Below are 22,006 nucleotides of genomic sequence, written 5' to 3'. Positions count from 1 at the left end.
AAAAAGTGCCTTCAGGGCCTAAGACCAGGTTTTACAAGTTTTTGTGAAGTAAGCAAAACCCAATATGTCACATTAAGTATTTATAGAAGAAAAAGTTTCCGTGAGATTTCTGTCTTTTCTGGAATATCCAATGAAAGTTCCTTTTCTCTGTGTAACAAGTAAGAAGCAACCAAGAGTGTCATGCCCTGAAGAAAAGGGTAAAAAGCTCACCTCAGAACTAAAGAACTTCTCCCTAGTCCCAGCATGGCCACTAACCAGCTGGGCTCATGGAGCTCTCCTACCTCATTTCTAGGCCTCAGTGTTCCCATTCCTTAAATGAGACAACCACTGGTTTCTGTTAAGTCTCTTCAAAGCTATGTTCTGTTAGAACACTTAATTATAATTTTCTAAAGAGTGATGATGGGTAGGCATATTGTAACCAATCTGTTGCAAAGAGATGAATGAAATTAAATCAAGCATGTTTTCATGTCTACACTTTGTAATTCTTCAGGATGATTTCATTGTATGATGGACACAACAAAATCTAACAAAGCAGATGGCAGACTAACTACATTCCCAAAGTTGGTCCAAGTACTTCCCCACAGGACATCAGGTCACTGTTAAAAATCTACGTAAATTATGGTGCAGATCTGATTGGTGCTGAGTTCTCAGGAAAGAAGGTGCTTTGTCACAGGGATTGACCGAGCCTCTCTCTTTTACTTTAAATACAGTGGACACCAACGTTGTTCTTATCCTAATTTGAAACAAACGAGCAACAATAGACTGATTTTTGATTTTCAGTGAAGTAAAGGAATAGTCCCTCTGCCTGCTGAACTGAGTTCTCGGCATTGCTGCTTTGTGTTCTGTCTTTTGGAACATCAAGATTTTGCTAATTTCAGTGAGTATTCATTTAATACTCATCCTGACTCAGGACTATTTCTTGACTGAGATTGCAATCTCCAAAAGGGAGCCCCGTGATTCAAAGAAGCAAAAGAAGAAAATATTACCCCTTTATTTAGTAACCAGAATGGTAGATTTGGAGAATTGGATATGTTCAAATCATTAGAGCTTATTTTCGAACTGCAATTATTTAGATTTTTATTCTTGATTTTTTTCATGGCAGCTTGTCCACTGAAAGTATATTCACATCAGGACCAAGTAAAAGTTATAGAGATGAGTATGTCTCAATGAGACAGAATGTTATAAATAGAAGTATAAAAATATCTACCATGATGTATTGTTTTGTTTTGTTTTGCTTTGTTTTGTTCTTTCCTGCGGATTCTGGAACTTAGGCATTAAATGCTATATTGATATGTTACAGGTTTTCCAGAGATTTCTATTTTTAGGAAAGAAAATAATATAAATAAAATAAATGTCTCCTAGGCCTTCCTCCTATCTCTCTACATTTGCCCTAGTATCTTTTTTAAATGATAATAAAAGTTTGAGGATTTTTGTATGATAAAATTAAAAAGTGATGGCAGATAGAATAGAGAGAGGACTCTGGAATTAGAAACTCAAATTTACTTTCTTGTTTCTCCAATTAGTAAGTGGAGCAAATTACTTTTAACCTTCAGTTCTTCACCTGTGAAGCTGGAGTTGCATCTTAAATCTGTTATAAAGATTAATGTTATGCATATAATGTAATAACACAGAGCATGGCACATAATATATACTCAGAAAAGGCACATAAATACTCAGAAAATTATGGCTGCTGTTGACTAAAATGAATTTCAAAAGCAGTGGTAGAGAGTCTCTGTGAAGTGGATATTAGTAGAACATCCTTTGATTTGGTATTTACAAGAAAGAAAAGGAAGTGTACCACTCCAGTCAATTGTATTTTATTAAACCCTTTCCCCTCCACCTGTTTCCATGTGTCACTATAGTTTGAACCAATGTGTATTCTAAAACCCCCAGTCCAGACATGTTCAGTAAATTGATGGACTCTAGATGATCCTGCTTTTGATGTCATTAAGACACTAGTTCTTATTGTGAGCTGCATAATACACGTCCTGGCCAGCCTCCAGCACTTTCCAAAGTGTGGCATACAGTGACCTGGCTCTGTTTAGCTAGGTATTCAACAGAGTTGCCTTGGTCTGACCTTGCCAAGAGTCCAGCAGCAGAGCTAAGGCTGGAGAAAGCAAAGATCAAAGGAAGAAAGAGAGTGAGTACAATCAAGGTTGGGTTAGGGCTGGTCAGTGGAAAAAGTCTAATATAAAGAGGCCAACAAATAGGTGAGTAAAAGCGTAGGTGGGTGTCAAGGGCCCCAGGAAGACAATCCAGATTATAAAATTCTGGGTAGAAATGAAAGTAGGTAGGTTGTGAGTCAGTAGCTGGAGAGACTGAAGCCCAAGCCAGGATCCATGATAGCTCTTGGCATTAGTCTAGAAAGTCCATTAAGTGACATGGGCCTTTAGCCCATATTGGCTCTTTATTTGGTGGAATTCCATAGTCACTTCTCCCAATTTATGAGCATGGATTCTATGTAGTCTTCTATGCCTTAAAATGATGCTTCTCGTGCTTGAATGTAGATGGAAATCCTGTATGTTATAATGCAATTTCTAATTTAGCAGATCTGGGCTCTGGCTCAAGTTTCTGCATTTCTAACAAACTTCCAGGTGATGCACACTGCTGGTCTAGGGAACACATTTTGAGTGGCAAACCTTAAAAGACTGTTGCTGTTCAGCCTTGCTCAAGTCAGTGCCGCTTCCTTGTGGTAAAGATGAGGAGAATATTGCTGACTAACTCAACACTTAGCCCCAGAAGCTGGACTTTTGATCAGTCTGGAGCCCTGACAACTCTCATCTTTATTCTCCGTGTGACAAAGCAGGCTCACATTGAATTTAATATTGGTAGTAAAGCCATACAGACAATTTGGAGAATTCAATTGTCTCCTGACACAGTTGGTTTTCCCAGGCAGAAATGTTGGCCCTGAATGCTAATTCACTGCTCTGACAGCAGTTATCTTCTGCCTGGTTAGGGGCTTCATGAGTTAGGAAGGAAGGCCTTGACCTGAAATACATGAGTGATTTTTTTTTTCAGGTAAAATATTAAATTTGCCCATTTATGCCATTTTTCCTTGAAAGGACCCTTTTTCCTGAAACCATTTTTTTTTTAATTCTTCTATTCCTTTCAAATAATATAAATTAGAATAAATCCCTGTTACTGAGAATAGGGGCCTGGTTGCAGAACTTTGGATATCATTATCTCACAATGATGATAGCCTTCAAAGTACCCTGACATTTCCCATGAGGAAAAATAATCTGAGTAGGCAGAGGTAAATCCCCATCTGGATCATATTTCTGGTTTTACCTCTTCTTACATAGCATTTGGCTGACCCTGACAAGCCCTGTCCATCCACACTCCATCTTGTAAATTTCAGGTGTGTAGAGGGTTTTAAAGTGATCCGGCATTGTGAATTATATCTGGTTTATCAGAATGTCCTGGTTTCAGAAGTTTTGGGACACTGACATGAAGTGAACAAGTGTAGTGGGTTAGTTACCGAAAGGCTATACCATCACCATAATAGAGACTTGCTGTTGTGTTTATTTTTGAAATGGATAGAAATAATCATTTATTCAACATTTTATATCAAAGCATGTTTGGAAACCTAAACAAAAGCCACAGGTACATAGTGTCAGGAAGCCTCCAACACTGCCTGCCTGGACTGCAGCCTGAATAGGCTAGAGAACATCTTTAACCAGAGGAATGCTTAGAACCTGAGCACGGCCCACCCTATGATGCTTTACATTCCTGTCGTCCTGGGATGCCACCTAGACCACAAGCACCTCCTGCCCTGTATCCTTGCCCCTTGTGTCATCCTCATTTTGCTATGGGCTTAGTTAGCCATGACTCAATCTCCCCCGGATCTTCTCACTTTTAAAATGTTACAAAACATCCTTGGGGTCTTCTGTTCCTATGGAAAACAGTTTCTTTCACCTTCTACCTCTTCAGAAAATGTTTCCTTAGTTTCTTCGTCTTAATGGAAACCTGGCTTTCTGGTGTTTTCTGCTTCCCTGCTGCCTACTCTAATATAGACTGGCCATATACTACAGAGACTGGAGGCAGGACTACTATCTTCCTAGTAGCCACAAGAGGCCCTTTAAGCTGTTAGGACCTCATTTAAGATTGCTGATGTCTGGCTATACCACACCTCTACCCCTATTTACTGTGCTCATTGGCCAAATTCCTGCTTTCTTCAGACTCTTGTACTAGACACAGTCTTCCCCTGGTTCCCAGTCCTGTCTGCTATCCTCCTGGGAGATTTCAATTTCCGTGGAAATAACCCATTGAACACTCACGATGCACAGTTTCTTTTTCTTACTAGTGCTAGTGACCAACAATACCACACAATTTCAGCCACTCATTTATGCCCGTGGCAGTCCTCTGGACTTCTCATCACTTGGAACTGAATTATTCTCTCATCTTCCAATATGTTACATCTTTCCCCTTTAATGACTTCCCAATCAAATCTAAAAGCTGTTTGGTCATATTTGCATTATTACGTTCTTGGTTCCACTCTTCCCTCACGCATCAGCAGGCCAAACCCCTACACTGTCAGCTAAACTATCCTTCTCCACGAGACTGCTGAGCACTGTTGGGAGAAAGCCACACAGAGACCTCTACAAATCTGTGGTCTCCAGTTCTTGTTGGACCCATACATCTGCCTCCACCTGTTCCCTCATCTGGTACTCTTGAAGACCAATCCAAACTCCACCTTTCTTCTCCAAGCTCCTACCTAACTCCCTTCCCATTTCCTCTCAACACACGACTTTGCCTTTTTTAATTTATGAGTATTTAGGACATACCAAAGGTATAAAGAAAAATATAGAAGATATTCTGTATCTATTACTCAGTTTAATAAACGAAACTTTCCCAATACAGTTGAAGTTTCTTCTGTTCCCCTTCCTGATCACATCCCTCACACTCATCCTCCCAAACATCATAACGATTCTGATTTTAGTGTTTATCATGCATTTCTCTGTTACTGCACTTCATGTGTATGTACCCCTACATAATATAGAACTAGAGTACTATTTTACATGTTTTAAAATTTTCTAGAAGTACCATCATATCCCTCCCTCTGTCTTCCTGCCTCTCCTCATTCTTTCTCCTCTGTTCTTTATACTTTATGAAGTTAATCAATGTTGATATATGAAATGAAGATCCATTTTTTATAAAATGAATAGGCTACAATATATTTGTCCATTTTCTTATTGATGGACATTTAGCCTGTTTCAATATTTTTTAATTGAAGTTGACTTATTATGAAAATTCCTTTGTCTCCTGGTATGCATTTTCAAGAATTTTTCTAGAATATAACCTTAGAAGTAGAATTGCTTTTCAGCTTAGATCATTGATTTGAAGAACTTCTTTTCTAATATAAGCATTTAATACTATAAATCTCCCCTTAAGCACATTTTGATTTGTAGCATAGTGACTTATTATGATTTAAATGTACATACACACACACACATGTTTTTATTTTAGTTTGTTAGGGTTTATTTTACAACCTAGGATATAATCCTAGTAAATATTCTATGTGTACTTTGAAACAAAATCTATATCCTGTTGTTGTTGAATGAATTGTGTAATAACTGTCAATTAGGTCAAGTTGTTGGTAGTGTTATTTAAGTATTCTGTATCCTCACTGATTTTTTTGTCTACTTGTTTAGTCCATTGCCAAGAGAGGAATATAGATGTCCCTAAGTATATCATTGTGGTTTATCTATTTCTCCTTTCAGTCCTTTAAGTTTTTGCTTCATGTACTATGAAGTTCTGTTGTTAGGTGCATTTACCTTTAGGATTGTTACATCTTCTTGGTGAATAACCATGTTATCATTATATAATGCTGATATTCTCTACATGAAATCTATTTTATTTGATATTAATATAGTGACTGCAATTTTCTTTTGATTAATGTTTCCATGATATAACTTTTCAATCCTTTTACTTTTGACCTATCTATGTCATTATATTTAATTATAAATATGAAGCATATAATCAGGTCTTTTTTATCCAAGCTGATAATCTTTTCTGTCTTTTAATTGGGGTGTGTGTGTGTAGCTTGCATTTAATGTGATTATTGACATGGTTTGATTAAAAACAAACATTTTACTATGTATCTTCTATCTATTCCATCTGTTTTTGTTCTTTTCCTCTGCTTTTAAATTTATTTTGTATTTTTTGTTATTCCATTTTACCTCCACTATTGGCTTATTATTTATACTTATTTTTAAATGTTATTAGTAATCACTCCCAAAATTACCATAAATGTTTTAATTAATTAGTCTACCTTCAAATATTTCAGTGATATAATTGTATACTATACTTTTAGTGTAAGAACTATACAACAATAACTCCCCATTCATCCCTATCATTCTTTCTTGCTGTTGACATTATGTTTTCTTTTTCTATATGCCATAAGCATATAATACATCGCTACTATTTTTGTTTTAGGCCAGTGTTTAGCAAACTGGACAGCAGGGCAAATCCTGAATATTAATTACTTTTACAAATGAAATATTGTAACACAACCCTTCCTCTTTGTTTATGTATTGTCGGTGGTTGCTTTTACACTACCATAGCGGAGTTGAATGGTTGTGACAGAAACTACAGTCAAAGAACCTAAAATATTTACTGTCTGTCTTTCACAGAAGTGTGCCAACCCCTGCATTAGGCAGTTATCTTTTATAGTCACTACAGGAGAGAAAAGATGAAATTAACATCTACTTTCATTTATACCATTTATAGCACTCTCCATTTCTTTTTGTAGACCCAAGTATCTCTCTGTTATGTCATGCATGAAGAGCTTCCTTTAGTATTTCTTGCAGTGCAGGTCTGATGATAATGAATTTGTCAGGTTTTATTTGTCTGGATAAAAGTCTTTATCTCTCTTAATTTTTATACGTTATTTCTACTTTGTATAAAATTCTGGGTGATGTTTTTCTTGTTTCAGAACTTACAAGATGTCACTTACATACTAACAAGAAATCCAAAATATTTTCTTATTTTTGTTACTCTATATGTAATTTGCCTTTTTTTTTTTTTGCTTTGCTTGCTTTAAAATTTTCTCTTTATTTCCATTTTTCAGTAGCTTGAATATGATATACATAGAATTTTTTGGTTTGTTTGATTTGCTTATTTGTTTATTGGGGTATGTGGGTCTCATTATTGTGGTATTTGCTGAACTTCTTGGATTGGTGTCTTGATACTTAATATTTTTAGAAAATCTTAGGCCATAATCTCTTCAAATACCTATTCTGTCTTTTTCTTTCTTCTGAGATTCAAATAACACATATATTTTGTTTGGTATTGTATCACAGCTTTTGAATGCTCTCATGCATTTTCACCTCTTTTCTTTGTGTTTCAGTTTATGTAATTTCTATTAGCCTCTTTTCAAGTTCACTTATTTCCTTGATGGTATCATATCTACTAATGAGATTGTTAGAACCATTCTTCATTTCTGTTTTTGTTTTATTGTTCCTAGGATTTGCATTTGATCATTTCCAATAGTTTCTATCTCTGCTCAAATTCTCCATCTGGTCATGCAAGTTATCCACCTTTTCCATCAGAGTCTTTAATATATTCTAATAGTTCCAACATTTGGGCTGTATATGAATCTGGTTCTCTTGATTGCTTTTTCTCCCTCTTTTTCTGCTGACTATTTTTATTTGTCTTCATCTTCGTCTTTGTGTTCATCTTTGTGTTCATCTTCTTTGTGTGGTGTGTAGGATAGTACAGTATGAAATAAATAGTACTTATGTGGGTGCCTGGGTGGCTCAGTCGGTTAAGCGACTGCCTTCGGCTCAGGTCATGATCCTGGAGTCCCGGGATCGAGTCCCGCATCGGGCTCCCTGCTCAGCAGGGAGTCTGCTTCTCCCTCTGACCCTCCTCCCTCTCATGCTCTCTGTCTCTCATTCTCTCTCTCTCAAATAAATAAATAAATAAATAAATTAATTAATTAATTAATTTAAAAAAAATAGTACTTATGCCTGGAAGGGGCATTTCTCTTTTTCTACTAAGCCTTTAATTTGAGTCAACCTAGTCAGTAACCGACCTGGGTTTGGGTTTTGTTATTGCTATGGCGAACTTCAGTGCATCACCAGTTTAAAATTCCTCTAGCATTCATTTGTACTTAGAGTGGGGTTTGGGTGGCCAGAGACTTTGTTCTCCACTCTCCACTTAAGGCTTTTCCTCATAGCTTTTACCTAACAGGTTTATTGTTCATGCTTTTATGCCTCCCCTGGTGGTAGGCTGCTGCTAGTAGTTTCCTAGTGTTTGCTGGACTGGTAGTTGGGATTGGAGACATTCTCTGTTGTACTATTTCAGCCTTGATTTTAGGCAAAATCTGTATTCTTGGGTCTTGGGAATAAAGCTTTCTCAGCAGTCCTGTCCTTCTCTTAGCACTAGAGGATCAGAGGATCTCTGATGATCTGATCCCAGGAAACTTCTCTGTGCCTCTCTTAATTACAGTGAGTCTTCACCTGTGCCCTGATGGCAACAGTCTGCAATTTTTGCTCTGTAGGGAGGGGGACCCAAGTGGTGTGTCTTCAGTGACTGCTGGCTCCCCTCTCGCAGGCCTGGATCACCAAGGGATGCTTTATCCAGATTCCCAGTTTGTTTCCAATCTTTCTCATGAGCATCTGGTGAGGATAAAGAAAAGTCTGTTAGTGAATGCACACTACTCTTGAATTTATGGCTTTCAGTATCTCTGTACTTTCATAGTAGCCCTTTCAGTAAGTCATTACATAGTTTGACTGAATTCTTATTACCAGCTTATGTGAGGCCTGACATCTCTTCCTTCTGTGGAGGGAAGCTCTGTTCCATGAAGGCATTTGCCTTTTCATAGATTTTAGGCTAGTTGGATTCTCTGAGACTTCTGCTCTCAAATTAGTTAAGGAAAATTTGTGATTTTATATATTCAGCTTTTTCTTGAGTTTATAGTGGGAATAATAGTCTTTACATTTTTGTATAAACTGAAGCCGAAAGTTTCTGTGTTACAAATATATTTCCCTAGTATATAATTTGTTACCTCATTTTTTTGGTATCTTTTACTTATAGAATATGTTTTTATTTTAATGTAGTCAGATTTATTAATATTGCCTTTATGGACTGTGCTTCTGAAGTCAGGTTGAGAAATATTTTGCATTCCATAGTTATAAATATGCTTTATTCTTGAATGGGAAAAAATGAGGCCATTGGGGAGAATATCCTCAAGTTTCTGTTCATACTTTTCAAATCATGCCTCATTTTCTCTTAACCCCCCTCCTCTCATTACAGCAGATTATATCATCTAATTTTTTCTTGCCCCATCAATTATCTCCCATTCTCCTTAATCTTCAATTTCTCTTTTGTTGTTCTGGCCATGTCCTTTCAGCATTTATATATGCTCAAGTGTCCCCATTCTTTTTAAGAAAACCCATCACTTTTTCTTTCTCTATTCTTTTATTTTCTCCAGTTGTATTGAGAGATAATTGACATACATCACTGATAAGTTTAAGGTGTACAGCATGATGGTTTGATTTACATATATTGTGAAATGATTACCACAGTAGACCTAACATCCATCTTCTCATATAGATACAATAAAAATAAAATAAAATAAGAAAAAAAGAAAAGAAACTTTCTCCTTATAATGAGAACTCATAGGATTTACTCTTAACAGCCTTCTTATATATCATACATCAGTTTTAGCTGTAGTCATCATGTTGTACATTACACCCCTAGTACTTACCTATCTTATAACTGGAAGTCTTTACCTCTTGACCACCTTCCTCCAATTTCACAACCCCTACCCTCTGCCTCTGGTAACTGCAAATCTGATCTTTTTTTCTGTGAGTTTGTGTGTGTGTATGTATGCGTGTGTGTGTGTATGTGTGTGTTGTCTTGTTTGGATTCCAGATACATGTGAGATCATATAGTATTTGTCTTTCACGGACTTATTTCACTTAGCATAATGCTTTCAAGGTCCATTCATGTTGTCACAAATGGTAGGATTTTCTCTCTCTTTTTTTTTTTTATGGCTGAATAACATTCCATTGTATATATAATTCCTCAATTTATTTATTTATTTATCTGTCTATGGACACTTACCTTGTTTCCCTGTCTTGACTATTGTAAATAATGCTGCTATGAACATGAAGGTGCAGATATCTTTTTCAGTTAGTGTTTTTATTTTCTTTGGATACATTTCCAAAAGTTGAATTGCTGGATCATATGGTAATTCTATTTTTTTAAAAAAAATTTGAGGATCCTCCATACTATTTTCCATTGTGGCTATACCAATTTGCATTCCTACCAACAGTTCCCACAAGGGTTCCCTTTTCTCCACATTTATGGCATCATTTGTTATCTCTTGTCTTTTTGATGATGGCCATTATAACAGACATGAGGTGATATCTCATTGTGGTGTTAAATTGCATTTCTCTAATGACTAGTGATGTTGAGCATCTTTTCATTTACCTGTTGGCCTTTTATATATCCTCTTTGGAGAAATGTCTATTCAGATCCTTTGCCCATTTTTTTAATTGGGTTTTTATTGATTTTTTTTATGTTAAATTGTGTGGGCTTTTTATATATTTTTGGATATTAACCCCTTATCATATATTTGGTTCACAAATATTTTTTCCTATTCCACAGGTTATCTTTTCACTTTACTGATGGTTTCTTCTCCTGTGTAAGTTTGATGGAGTCCTACTCATTTATTTCTGCTTTTTTGCTTATGCTTTAAGTGTCATATCCAAAATTCCATTACCAAAACCTATGTCAAGCTTTATTCCTATTTATTCTTCTAGGAGTTCCATGGTTTCTTACATTTAAGTCTTTAATCCATTTTAAGTTAATTTTTGTGAGTGGTGTAACATAATGGTTAAGTTTTATTCATTTTTTAAAATATTTATTAGAGAGAGAGAGAGAGCAGGGGAAGGGGCAGAGGGAGAGAATATCCAAGCAGAATCCTGCTGAGTGTGGAGCCTGGCATGGGGCTTGATCTCACAAGCCACAAGATTAGGACCTGAGCCAAATCCAAGAATCAGAAGCTTAACTGTCTGAGCCACCCAGGCACCCCAAGTTTCATTCTTGTACATGTGAATATCCAGTTATCCCAGCACCATTTATTGAAAAGACTGTCTTTTCTCCATTGAGTATTCTTGGCTCCCTTGTCAAATGTTAGTTGACCATATATGCTTTGGGTTATTTCTGGCCTTTTGATTCTGTTCCATTGGTCTATTGCTCTGTCTTTATGCTAGTACCAATGTTTTGATAACCATATTTTTCTAGTATAGCTTGAAATCAGGAAGTGTGATGTCTTCTGCTTTGTTCTTCTTTCTCAGGATTTCTGTGACTATTTGGGGTCTTTTGTGGTTCCATCTATGATTTAGGAGTGCTTTTCCTTTACTTTGGTAAAAAAAAAAATGCCATTGGAATCTTGGTAAGGATTGCATTAAATTTATAGATGACTTGTGATAGTATTGACATTTTAGCAATATTAATTCTTCCAGTCCATGAATGTGGGGTGTCTTTCCATTTATGTGCGTCTTCTTTAATTTCTTTCATCAGTGTCTTGTGGGTTTCATAGTAGAGAACTTTCACCTCCTTAGTTAAATTTACTCCTAAGTATTTTATTGTTGGTGCTATTTTAAATGGGTTTTATTTCCTTATTTCCTTTTTTTAGAAAATTCATTGTTGGGGCACCAGGGTGGCTCAGTCAGTTAAGCATCTGACTCTTGATTTTGGCTCAAATCATGATCTTATGGTCCTGGGATTGAGCCCCATGTGGGGCTCTGTGCTCAGCATGGAATCTGCTTGTCCCTCTCCCTCTGTTCCTCCCCCAACTCTCTCCCCCTCACAAATAAATAACTAAATATAATCTTTAAAAAAAATTGTTAGTATATACAATTTTGAATGCTAATTTTGTATCTTGAAACTTTACTGAATTCATTGATTAAATATAACAGTTTTTTTGGTTGAGTTTTTAGGATTTTCTGTTTATAAAATAATGTCATCTGCAAATAGAGAGTTTTACTCCTCTTTTCCAATTCTGATTCCTTTTATTTCTTTTTCTTGCCTGATTGCTCTAGCTGGGACTTCTAGTACTAGTTGAATAGGAGTCATGAATGTATGCTGCTTTGTCTTGTTCCTGATTTTAGAGGAAAAGTTTTCAACATTTCCCCATTGAGTATGATAACTGTGGGATTGTCATTTTTTGTTTTTATTATGTTGAGATATGTTCTTTCTATGACAAATTTGTTTAAGAGTTTTTATCATGAACAGATGTTAAATTTTGTAAATGCTTTTTCTGCACCTATTAGATGATCATATGATTCTTTTCTTTAATTCTATTAATGTGATCTATCACAGTAGATGGATTTGTGTATGTTGAACCATCCTTGCATCCTAAGAGTAAATCTTACTTGGTCGTGGTGTATAATGTGCTGCTGAATTTGGTTTGCTCATATTTTATTGAAAATTTTTGCATCTATATTCATCATGGAAATTGGCCTGAAGTTTTATTTTTTAGGAGTGTCTCTTCCTGGTTTTAGTATCAGGATAACGCTGGTCTTATAAAATGAGTTTGGGAGTATTCCCTCCTTTTTAATTTTTTAGAAGAGTTTGAGAAGTATAGGAGTGAATTATTCTATAAATGTTTGGTAAAATTTACCAGTGAAGCCATCTGGTCCTGGACTTTTTTGTTGTTATTGGGAAAGTTTTGATTACTGATTTAATTTTTTTACTGGTAATTGGTCTATTCATATTTTTTGTTCTTATTGATTCAGTCTTGTAAATTGTATGTTTCTAAGAATCTTTTTTCATTTCTTCTTGGTTGTCCAGTTTATTGTTATACAGTTGTTCATTATGATCTCTCTCTCTCTTTTTAAAGATTTTATTTATTTATTTGGGAAAGAGAGAGAGAAGAGCATAGAGGAGGGGCAGAGGGAAAGGAAGAAGCAGACTCCATTGAGCAGGGAGCCCAATGCGGGGCTCAGTCCCAGAACTCTGGAATCATAACCTGAACCAAAGGCTGACGCTTAACTGACTGAGCCACCCAGGTACTCTCATCATGATCTCTTATGGTCCTTTGAATTTCCATGGAATCAGTTATAGTGTCTCCTTCATCATTTATAATTTTATTGATTTGGGTTCTCCTTTTTCCTTGGTTAGTCTAGCAAGGAGTTTGTCAGTTTGTTTACCTTTTGAAAGAACCAACTCTTAGTTAATCTTAGTTAACCAACTCTTGGTTAATCTTTTCTATTTTTTTCCTGTTATTTATTTCATTTATTTCTGCTCTAATATTTATGATTTCCTTTATTATGATAACTTTGGGCTGTTTGTTCTTCTTTTTCTAGTTCTTTAAAGTGCAGGTTAAGTTATTTATTTAGAATCTTTCTTGCTTCTTAATGTAGGTATTTCTGCGATCTTCTTTCTTAGAACTGCTTTTGCTGCCTCTCACAAGTTCTAGTACATTGTGTTTCCGTTTTCATTTGTCTCAAGAAACATTTTTTTTTCTCCTTTAATTTCTTCTTTAATCAATTGGCTATTCAGGGTAGTGTTGTTTAATTTCCATGTGTTCCGTGTATGAATTTTCCAATTTTCCTCTTGTTTTTTATTTCTAGTTTCATGATGTTGTAGTCTTAGTCTTCTTGAATTTGCTAAGTCTTGTTTTGTGCCCTAACACATGGTCTATCCTAAAAAATGTTCCATGTGATCTTGAGATAAATATATATTTTGCTATTGTTGGGCATAATGTTCTGTATATATCTGCTGGGCCCATTTGGTCTGTAGTGTTGTCCAAATACATTTTCTTCTTCATTTATTCTTTGTCTAGATGATCTATCCATTGCTGAGAGTGGAGTATTAAAGTCCCAAACTCTTATTGTATTTTTGTTGATTTTTCCTTTTATCTTTGTTTTTGTTTTTTTTTTGTTTTGTTTTGTTTTATTTTGTTTTAGCTTTGTTTTTGCTTTATATATTTAGATGCTATAATATTGAGTGTATATTTACAATTGTTGTACTTTCTTGATGTATTAACCCCTTTATCATCAAATAATGACCTTCTTTGTCTCTTTTTACCATTTTTAATTTAAAGTCCTTTTTGTCTGATAGAATTATAGCTACCCCTGCTTTATTTTGGTTACCATGTTCTTGAAATGTCTTTTTCCATCCCTTCATTCTCAGTCTGTCTGTCTTTAAGGCTCAGGTGAGTCTCTTGTGGACAGCATATTGATGGATCTTGTTTTTTTTAAACCATTCAGCCATTCTATGTCTTTTATTGGAGAATTTAATCCATTTTCATTTAAAGTAATTATTAGTATGTGAGGACTTACTTTTGCCATTTTGTCAATAATTTTCTGGTTGTTTTGTAGATCTGTTGATCCTTATTGTTGTGTTTGTTTGTTTGTTTTATCTTATTGTCTTTTTTGAGTTTTGTTTTTTTGGTATTTGTATGCTTTGACTTTTTTGTCATACTCTTTTGAGTAATTACTACAGGATTTCTTTTAAGATCTAAAAGATCTTAAACTTACATTTTAAGTTTAAATTTAAAAATATATTTTAGAAAAATCTAAAATATCTTAAACTTATAACACTCTAAACTGGTAACAACTTAACTTCAATAGAGTTTGTAAATTAACACTTTTACTTCTCTTCCACCTTGCAGTTTAGGCTATTGCTATTACAATTTACACATTTGCTTGTTTGTTTAATAGTGTTCCTAATAAGAGATCATTGTTGTGATGAACACTGGGTGTTATACACAACTAATGAATCATTGAACACTACATCAAAAACTAATGATGTACTATACAGTGGCTAACTGAACATAAAAAAAAGATCACTGTAGTTATGATTCTTTTAACTGCTTTTTTTAAACTTTCTAATTAGGGTTTTAAGTAAATTATGCACAACTACTGTCAGATTGCAGAATCTATCTATGACTCTATATTTACCATTAGATATCCAGTGAGATTTATACTTTTTATATTTTTATGATTTAATTAGTGTTGTTTTACTTTCTCTTTTTTTAAATATTTTATTTATTTATTTATTTATTTTTTTGTGAGAGAGAGAGAGAGAGAGAGAGAGAGAGAGAGCATGCATGCATGATTGGGGAAGGGGGACAGAAGGAGAAACGGACTCCCTGCTGAGCAAGGAGCCCAACAGGGGGCTCAGTCCCAGGGTCCTGGGATCATGACCTGAGCCAAAGGCTGACACTTAACTGACTGAACCCCCCAGGCACCCAGTGTTCTTTTACATTCTTTCGAAGAACACCCTTCAGCATTTTTTGTAAGGCAGGTGTGGTAATGAACTCCCTCAGCTTTTGTTTGTCAGCAAATTCTTTTTCCTTACTTTGCTTCCAAAGGATAGCTTCACCAAGTATAGAATTCTTGGTTGACAGTTATTTTCTTTCAATATTTTGAATATGTCATCACATTCTCTCCTGGCCTGAAAAATTTCTGTTGATAAATCTGCTAATAGTCTTATGGTGGTTCCCTTGTATGTAACTTCTCTCTTTTCTCTTGATGCTCTTAAAATTTTTTCATTGTCTTTGTCTTTTGACAATTTTAATTAAATTACTATGTCTCAGTGTAGCCCTATTTAAGTTTAACCTCTTTAGAATCTTTTGGGCCTCATGGATCTGGATGTCCATATCTCTCCCCAGGTTCAGGAATTTTTTAGCTATACTATTTTACATATACTTTCTGCCCCTTTTTCTTTCTCTTTTTTTCTGGCATTTTCATAATGTGCATATTGTTTGTTTTTATTCTATTCTATAATTTATGTAGACTTTCTTCACTCTTTTTCATTATTTTTTTCTTTTTCCTTTTCTGACTGGTAATTTTCAATGTCTTATCCTTTAGGTGAGTGATTTTTTTCCTTTTTTGCATGGTCAAGTCTTCTTTTAAAACTCCCTGTTGAGTTATTCAACTCAGTTATTGTATTTTTCAACTCTAAAATTTCTATTTAATTGCTTTTTAGATGGTAGCTATTTCTTTTTTTTTTTTTTTTAAGATTTTATTTATTTATTTGAGAGAGAGAGAATGAGAGACAGAGAGCATGAGAGGGAAGAGGGCAGAGGGAGAAGCAGACCCCCTGCCGAGCAGGGAGCCCGATGTGGGACTCGATCCCGGGACTCCAGGATCATGACCTGAGCCGAAGGCAGTCGCTTAACCAACTGAGCCACCCAGGCGCCCAGATGGTAGCTATTTCTTTATCAAACTTCTCATTTTGTTCATGCACTGCTTTTCTAATTTTATTTAGTTGTGTGTCTGTATTTTCTTGTAATTCACTAGACTTCTTTAGATGATTATTATGAACTCTTTGTTTGGCAGTTCTTAGATCTCCATTTATTTAGGGTCAGTTATTGGAACTTTATTAATTTCCTTTGGTGATGTCATATTTACCTGATTTTTTGTGTGTGTGATCTTTGTATCCTTATTAATTCTATCTGGTTATTTGAATAATTGGGCTCCTCTTCTAGACTTTACAAGTTTTCTGTGGTAGAGACAGCTCTTCAACAGTCAGCTCAGTTCGGGTTTCCGGGTGTCTTCTGGTAATGTCCTTGGGCAGGTGGGGCCTGCTATTATGCTCTATTTTTGGGCAAGCTCTGAAGGGGGTGTGCAGGTTAAGTGCCACTGGCTGAAAACAGTTGGATAGTATTATGGGCTTTGTTCCCTACCCAACTGAAGCTGTAGGATGGGCTCCATGCTTGCCTGGATTCTCTGGTGAGGCTTACTAGATGGTCAGGACTGGGTTTAATATTTGGTAGTGGGTAGAGCTATGAATTGACTTCCCTGACTTGGCAGGGCAGTTAGGATGGGACTCAGGACCTTTAGAATTTATTTTGGGGACCTGAATCAAGCCAAAGTGTGCACTGAATTAATTCCCTGATCCAGTGAGATAACTGGTTGTGCTCTACAGATAGGGGAAGCCACAGGCTGTTCTCTCTGTTCAAGTACCACTGTATGTAGGACTCTAGAATGAGCTATGCAGCTTCCCACATGCTCTGGTTAGGTTCCTTGGTTGGACAGACTGAAAATTGTATTCAGAGATAAGTGGGGTTACAAATTAGATTCTGTGCCCAGGAGCAGTGGGAGAAGCAGCTCTAAAGCCATAAAGCTTTTTATTTGTTGTCTTAACTCAAGACAACCCCCACCCCAAGTTTCCTGAATAAACATGGCCACTAGGTTTGTTCTGCAAACTGATTGGCTCTGCCTGCCCACCTCTCAGCTGAAGTGCCACAGGGCCACACAGCTTCCTGGAATTGCCAGCCGTTCAGGTTGGATGGAGCTGGAAGACACTCTCTACAGTATATCTCAGCTCCCTTGCCCAGGCAGTAGGGGAGGGGCTGCTCTAGGCTACTCTCCATTTCCCAAACAGGTTCTCTGGTTGAGAGGAATGGGAGCTAACCTCACCCTTGTCTGTGAATTAATCCCCTTGTCTGTGTCTAGCATGGGAACACTTTATACTGGCTTTGCTCTGGGGGTGATCCGCTCTGTCTGCCAGACTCTTAGTTTGAGTACCATAAGTCTGCAAAGCTTCCAGGAATTGTCATCAGAAGATATTCTTGGCTCCCTTGCCTAGGCAGGAGGAGAAGGTGCCACTGCAGGGTAGCCTCAATTTCTCAAACAGGCTTTCTGGTTGAGAAGGGCTGGGAACTACTCTCTCTTAATTTAATGACCTTGTTTACTTGAGAAACACCCATTAAGTAGGGTGATCATGTCATTCCCTCAGTTGTTCTTCTCTGCAGCTCTTCCTGTCATTGCCAGTGCCTTTACCAGCTGACTTCTCTTCTTGCTCCCCTGAATGGTTTTGTGCCTTAAGGTTCAGCCTTCAGTCATCCCTTTTTCTCACTACATGCACTTGCTTTCAGTGAATTCATGTATCTCTTTGACTTCAACTATTAGCCAATGATTTCCAAAAATATACTTTTACAGCCTTAATATCTCTCCTGAAATCTAGACTCATGTGTTGAACTGTTTTCTTAATATTTTAAGACATTTCAAAAACAAAATGGTTAGAACTAAACTCATCATCCTTGACTAAAATCCCTCCTTCTTTATACTCCAGATAGTTAATGGTCCATAATTTACTGCTTTTTACCTGAAATTCCTGTCTTTCATCATCTCAATTCTAAATTATATCTAATTCCATTACTAAGGCTAGGTAATTCCATTTAATAAATAGCCCTTTACCCTAAATAATTTTCTTTGGAGTCCAGATTCTCTTCTCTAGTCATCTGTTTCTATTTTGACCTAGATTCTCTTTATTATTTTATTTTCCTAAAATATTAAAATAACCTCCAAACAAGTTAGTTTCCTTATTAAGTTTCCACCTTCTAGTACATTCTCTACTTCGACATCCAGTACACTTTCTAAAAATCAAATAGAATCATGTCACTCTCTTACAATAGGTATATTTAATGTGGCTTCTTTCTGCACTAAGAATTAAGTTTAGTCTCTCTAGCTGACTTTTTAAAATATATCTGTGGAAAAAAATAATAAAATAAAATAAATTTGTGGTATGTAAAAATTTAAATCTATTCTTGTGCATGATCTCTAAACCAAAAAATTTCCAAAAAGACACAGAAAAGGAACTATTGTACTTAACCATAACCATAGGTAAATGCTGTATTTACCACCTAGAAAATGTAGTGGTTTTCTAGAGTTTTTCTAGTAATATAACTGATTCTTTCTGAGGAATGTCTTTTGTTAATAGGTGTCAAATATGAAATTTGTCCTCAAATGCAACAAAGGTAGACTGAAAGTGAATAAAATCAGAACAGTTGTCCTATGATCCATGTCTTATGTATTTGGCTTCATTCTCTGTGAAACTGAATTTATTTTTCAGTTTTGAATGGGTGAGGTATGCCTATAATGGGACCATGTTAGTGTTTGTAGGCATCTTCAGTCCTCTCCATCCACCCAAAAATGCATACTCACTCACACAGAGAGTTGACATTTATTTTGTTAATTATTCACCATAGTGTGCTGAGCTGTTGTTTTGCTAGGATTTACCCATATTGCCTTATTTAGGTCTCCTTTTCAATTTTTAAGATAACTGATCAAGATTAGGGGTTGGGTTTTTGGTGAAGAAATATGAGGAAGTTAACAAAGTCCTTGTGTCCAAGTCCCACATGCATGGCAGTCTTTCATAGATATTATCCCACTAATGCTAATGAATTTGTCATAGAATGTGGTTCCATGAATATGTGTCTGTCCTTATCAGAAGAGACTTCTAAATTTAAATAGTCAAAAAAATAGAAAGCATTATCTTAATTCAAAATATAATTTTCAAATCGATGGATTTGGTCTAATTGATAGCACAATGACCTTTACCCCAGGCTTTTATTCTTGGTTGTATCCTGAGTAGCCAATGTGTATTTATCTGCAACTTTATTATAATATTTTCTAAAGATTCAAGATGCTTTCTGGATTTAATTTTTGCTAGATGATCTTGAAAAACCCGAGCAGAATTACAAATGAAGCTGCTTTGTTAAAACAACAAAGACTTAGGCTGTGGAATTGTAAAGTTGCATTATTCCAAACCAAACTTGATTGTCACTATCTCTTTAAACAACATTGGGCAGACATTTAAAGATTTTTTATACATTTTAATTCAGGTGGTAACTTGACTTAAAACAACACATTCTTGGTCATATATATCAGGCTAAATATCAAAATGAATTTGAAACTATTGAGAGTGTCTGCAGAGGATATTGAATTCTTGGAGAGGCTTTCTCTCCCCCATGCTGATTTTCATCATTTTACTGTTACTTTCATTTCCCTTTGAGCTTTAGCTTTTTAGAATTATTATTCATTCTTTTCACCATATACCCTGATCATTAACCAATTAAAACTTTATCAGGCAGAGAAGCAAGACACTCTATGGATAATGATGAGGTTGGAAACTCTCTTGTACAACTTGTTGGCTCATATTGGAAGAGTGTCATGCCAAATTATCTTTATGTGCTCATGAATAATGTTCTAACAAGGGTGGATGGAGAGATGAGCATAAAGCGTAGTTCTAATGGAAGGAATAATAATAATATTCACTTTGGCAACACATGCTAATGCCTTGACAAGATGCTATCTGCTCTTGCTATTAAATTAGATGCATATTAAGTTAGCAGACCCTATTGCTATCTACTATTTTACAGAATGAACTAGAAGAGAAAGAATACACCTTTCAGCATCTACAAGTCCCTCATATGACCATAAAATAATTGCATAGAGCATACCCATTTAACTTAGAGTTTATGGCACATTAATTGGGTGGATTGATCTTGAAAATAAAAGTGAGTCAGGCAGGAAGGAAACTGTAGTTTCTACCTACCTTTAATTCTTTACACTGAACTCAAATAACTGAGATTTTTGCTGTCGCTATTTCCTAAATGCAGAATTTCAGAGTGGGATTTTGGTCTTTAATGTGAAGATACATCTATATTAAACCAGGAATCATTGTCAGTAACATTTAGACACGAAAATTTGGAAGATTAAACAAGTGTGAAGGTTGATCATGGAAATCAAAGAGGAAGGAGCATCAGAAGAAGGCCAGCACTTTCTTCCCACACCCCAGGCAAATGATGCTGGGGACTTCCAGTTCACAAGTAAGTATGTGTTCCCCTCTCTGTAACTCTCTTCTAGAGTTTAGGTTTTATTTTTTAGCATGACTTGCGACTTTTCTTTTCAGAGGATTCCTGTTGGCCATTTATTTAACACTGCCAAACATATGCCAAACCTTTCATTTAATTTACATTATAAAAATAATCTTTAGAAAACAGTATTGGTTGGAAAAGTTTTCTAAGAAATTTGGTTTTTCAAAGCTTATGGCAGTTGTTAATAACTTTAAAAAAAAATCTACACTCTTTGAAATGAACAGAAAGCTGCCTAATGATTGTCACTCTCGTTTCTCTTGGAAAGTCTAAAATTTTAGTATTGTTAAATGTCAGCAGGAATAAAAAATAAATGGTTACCATGCAAAAAAGTGTTAACTCTGGGGATGCCTGGGTGGCTCAGTCAGTTAAGCATCTGCCTTTGGCTCAGGTCATGATCCCGGGGCCCTGGGATCAAGCCTAAAGCCTCACATTGTGGTGGGGAGTCCCTGCTCAGCGGGGAGTCTGCTTCTCCTTCTGCCTGCCACTCTCCCCTGTTCGTGCGTGCTCTCTCTCTCTCTTTCCCTGACAAATAAATAAAATCTTTTTTAAAAAAAAGTGTTAACCATGTAAATAAAAAATAGGTGATTTTTATACACAGAGGTGGTTCTAACAATATATTAGTAGTAAATTTAAATCGTGTTTGGTAAATGTACCAATAGAAATAAACAAGAAAATTATTTTTGTAATGTTCTTACATTTATTACCAAATGGTTGACTTTTACATAAATTTTAGTTTTGCTTGTTTGGCCAGCCATAAGTTATAATAACTGGCATTTAAGTTCTCATCCACTTTTGTTTAGGAAGACTCCAAGCTGTGTGTGGCCATCAGATATCCACATTACCACATTATAGCACATTATCACTTACCACAGCCTGATCTTGCAACCTTCTAACCCCTGTATGTTCCCACCCTTACTTTTGTTCTCAGACCTTCCCTCCACTTCACTCTAAATCATTTAGCCATGTTATTAGATTTCTTAAAAATCTAGAAAAAAGGAATAAAAACATTTATCAGAACAATGATTTGAGCTATCAATAAGTTGGCAGAATAACTACCACCATAATGTCTTTCATCACCTTATTAGAGATAGCTCTTTAATTAATAATTTACTATTTACAGCAGGCTGGAGTGGTTTGAAAGAAAAGTCTATATAAGAGAGTACTTTTGTGAGGTCATCTTTTTTTAAGGTTTTGCCGCTGTCTACGTGCATTTAAGAGAAACTAACAATTGAAAAATACGTTTTAAATTTGTCAAAGCTGCAAAAAACAATATCTTTTCAGTTTCTTTATAACCATAGAGCTAAGAAGATCAGTCAAAACTTCAGTCACATTTAGTTCTGCTACAAATATTATGAGAACTGACAGCTTATAAATTTG

The 22,006-nt window shown here is 35.7% G+C and overlaps 1 protein-coding gene across 4 annotated transcripts in view; it reads left to right on the top strand.

Annotated features, from left to right (window-relative positions):
- The window catches only part of INPP4B (inositol polyphosphate-4-phosphatase type II B), an 824,845-nt gene that overhangs the window by 409,084 nt on the left and 393,755 nt on the right, over positions 1–22,006 (top strand). For all 4 annotated transcript variants that reach the window (XM_064585102.1, XM_064585100.1, XM_064585099.1 and 1 more), the window contains one exon: positions 20,372–20,581. In XM_064585102.1, the coding sequence (XP_064441172.1) occupies positions 20,491–20,581 (91 nt within the window). In that variant the 5' untranslated portion in view covers positions 20,372–20,490. The remainder of the gene's footprint in view (positions 1–20,371; positions 20,582–22,006) is intronic.

Source organism: Mirounga angustirostris, unplaced genomic scaffold (assembly GCF_029215605.1).
Source record: "Mirounga angustirostris isolate CCGP_5_RB_7025 unplaced genomic scaffold, mMirAng1.0.hap1 SCAF_2, whole genome shotgun sequence".
Taxonomy (NCBI): domain Eukaryota; kingdom Metazoa; phylum Chordata; class Mammalia; order Carnivora; family Phocidae; genus Mirounga; species Mirounga angustirostris.
This window is presented reverse-complemented; position numbering and strand designations above follow the sequence as displayed.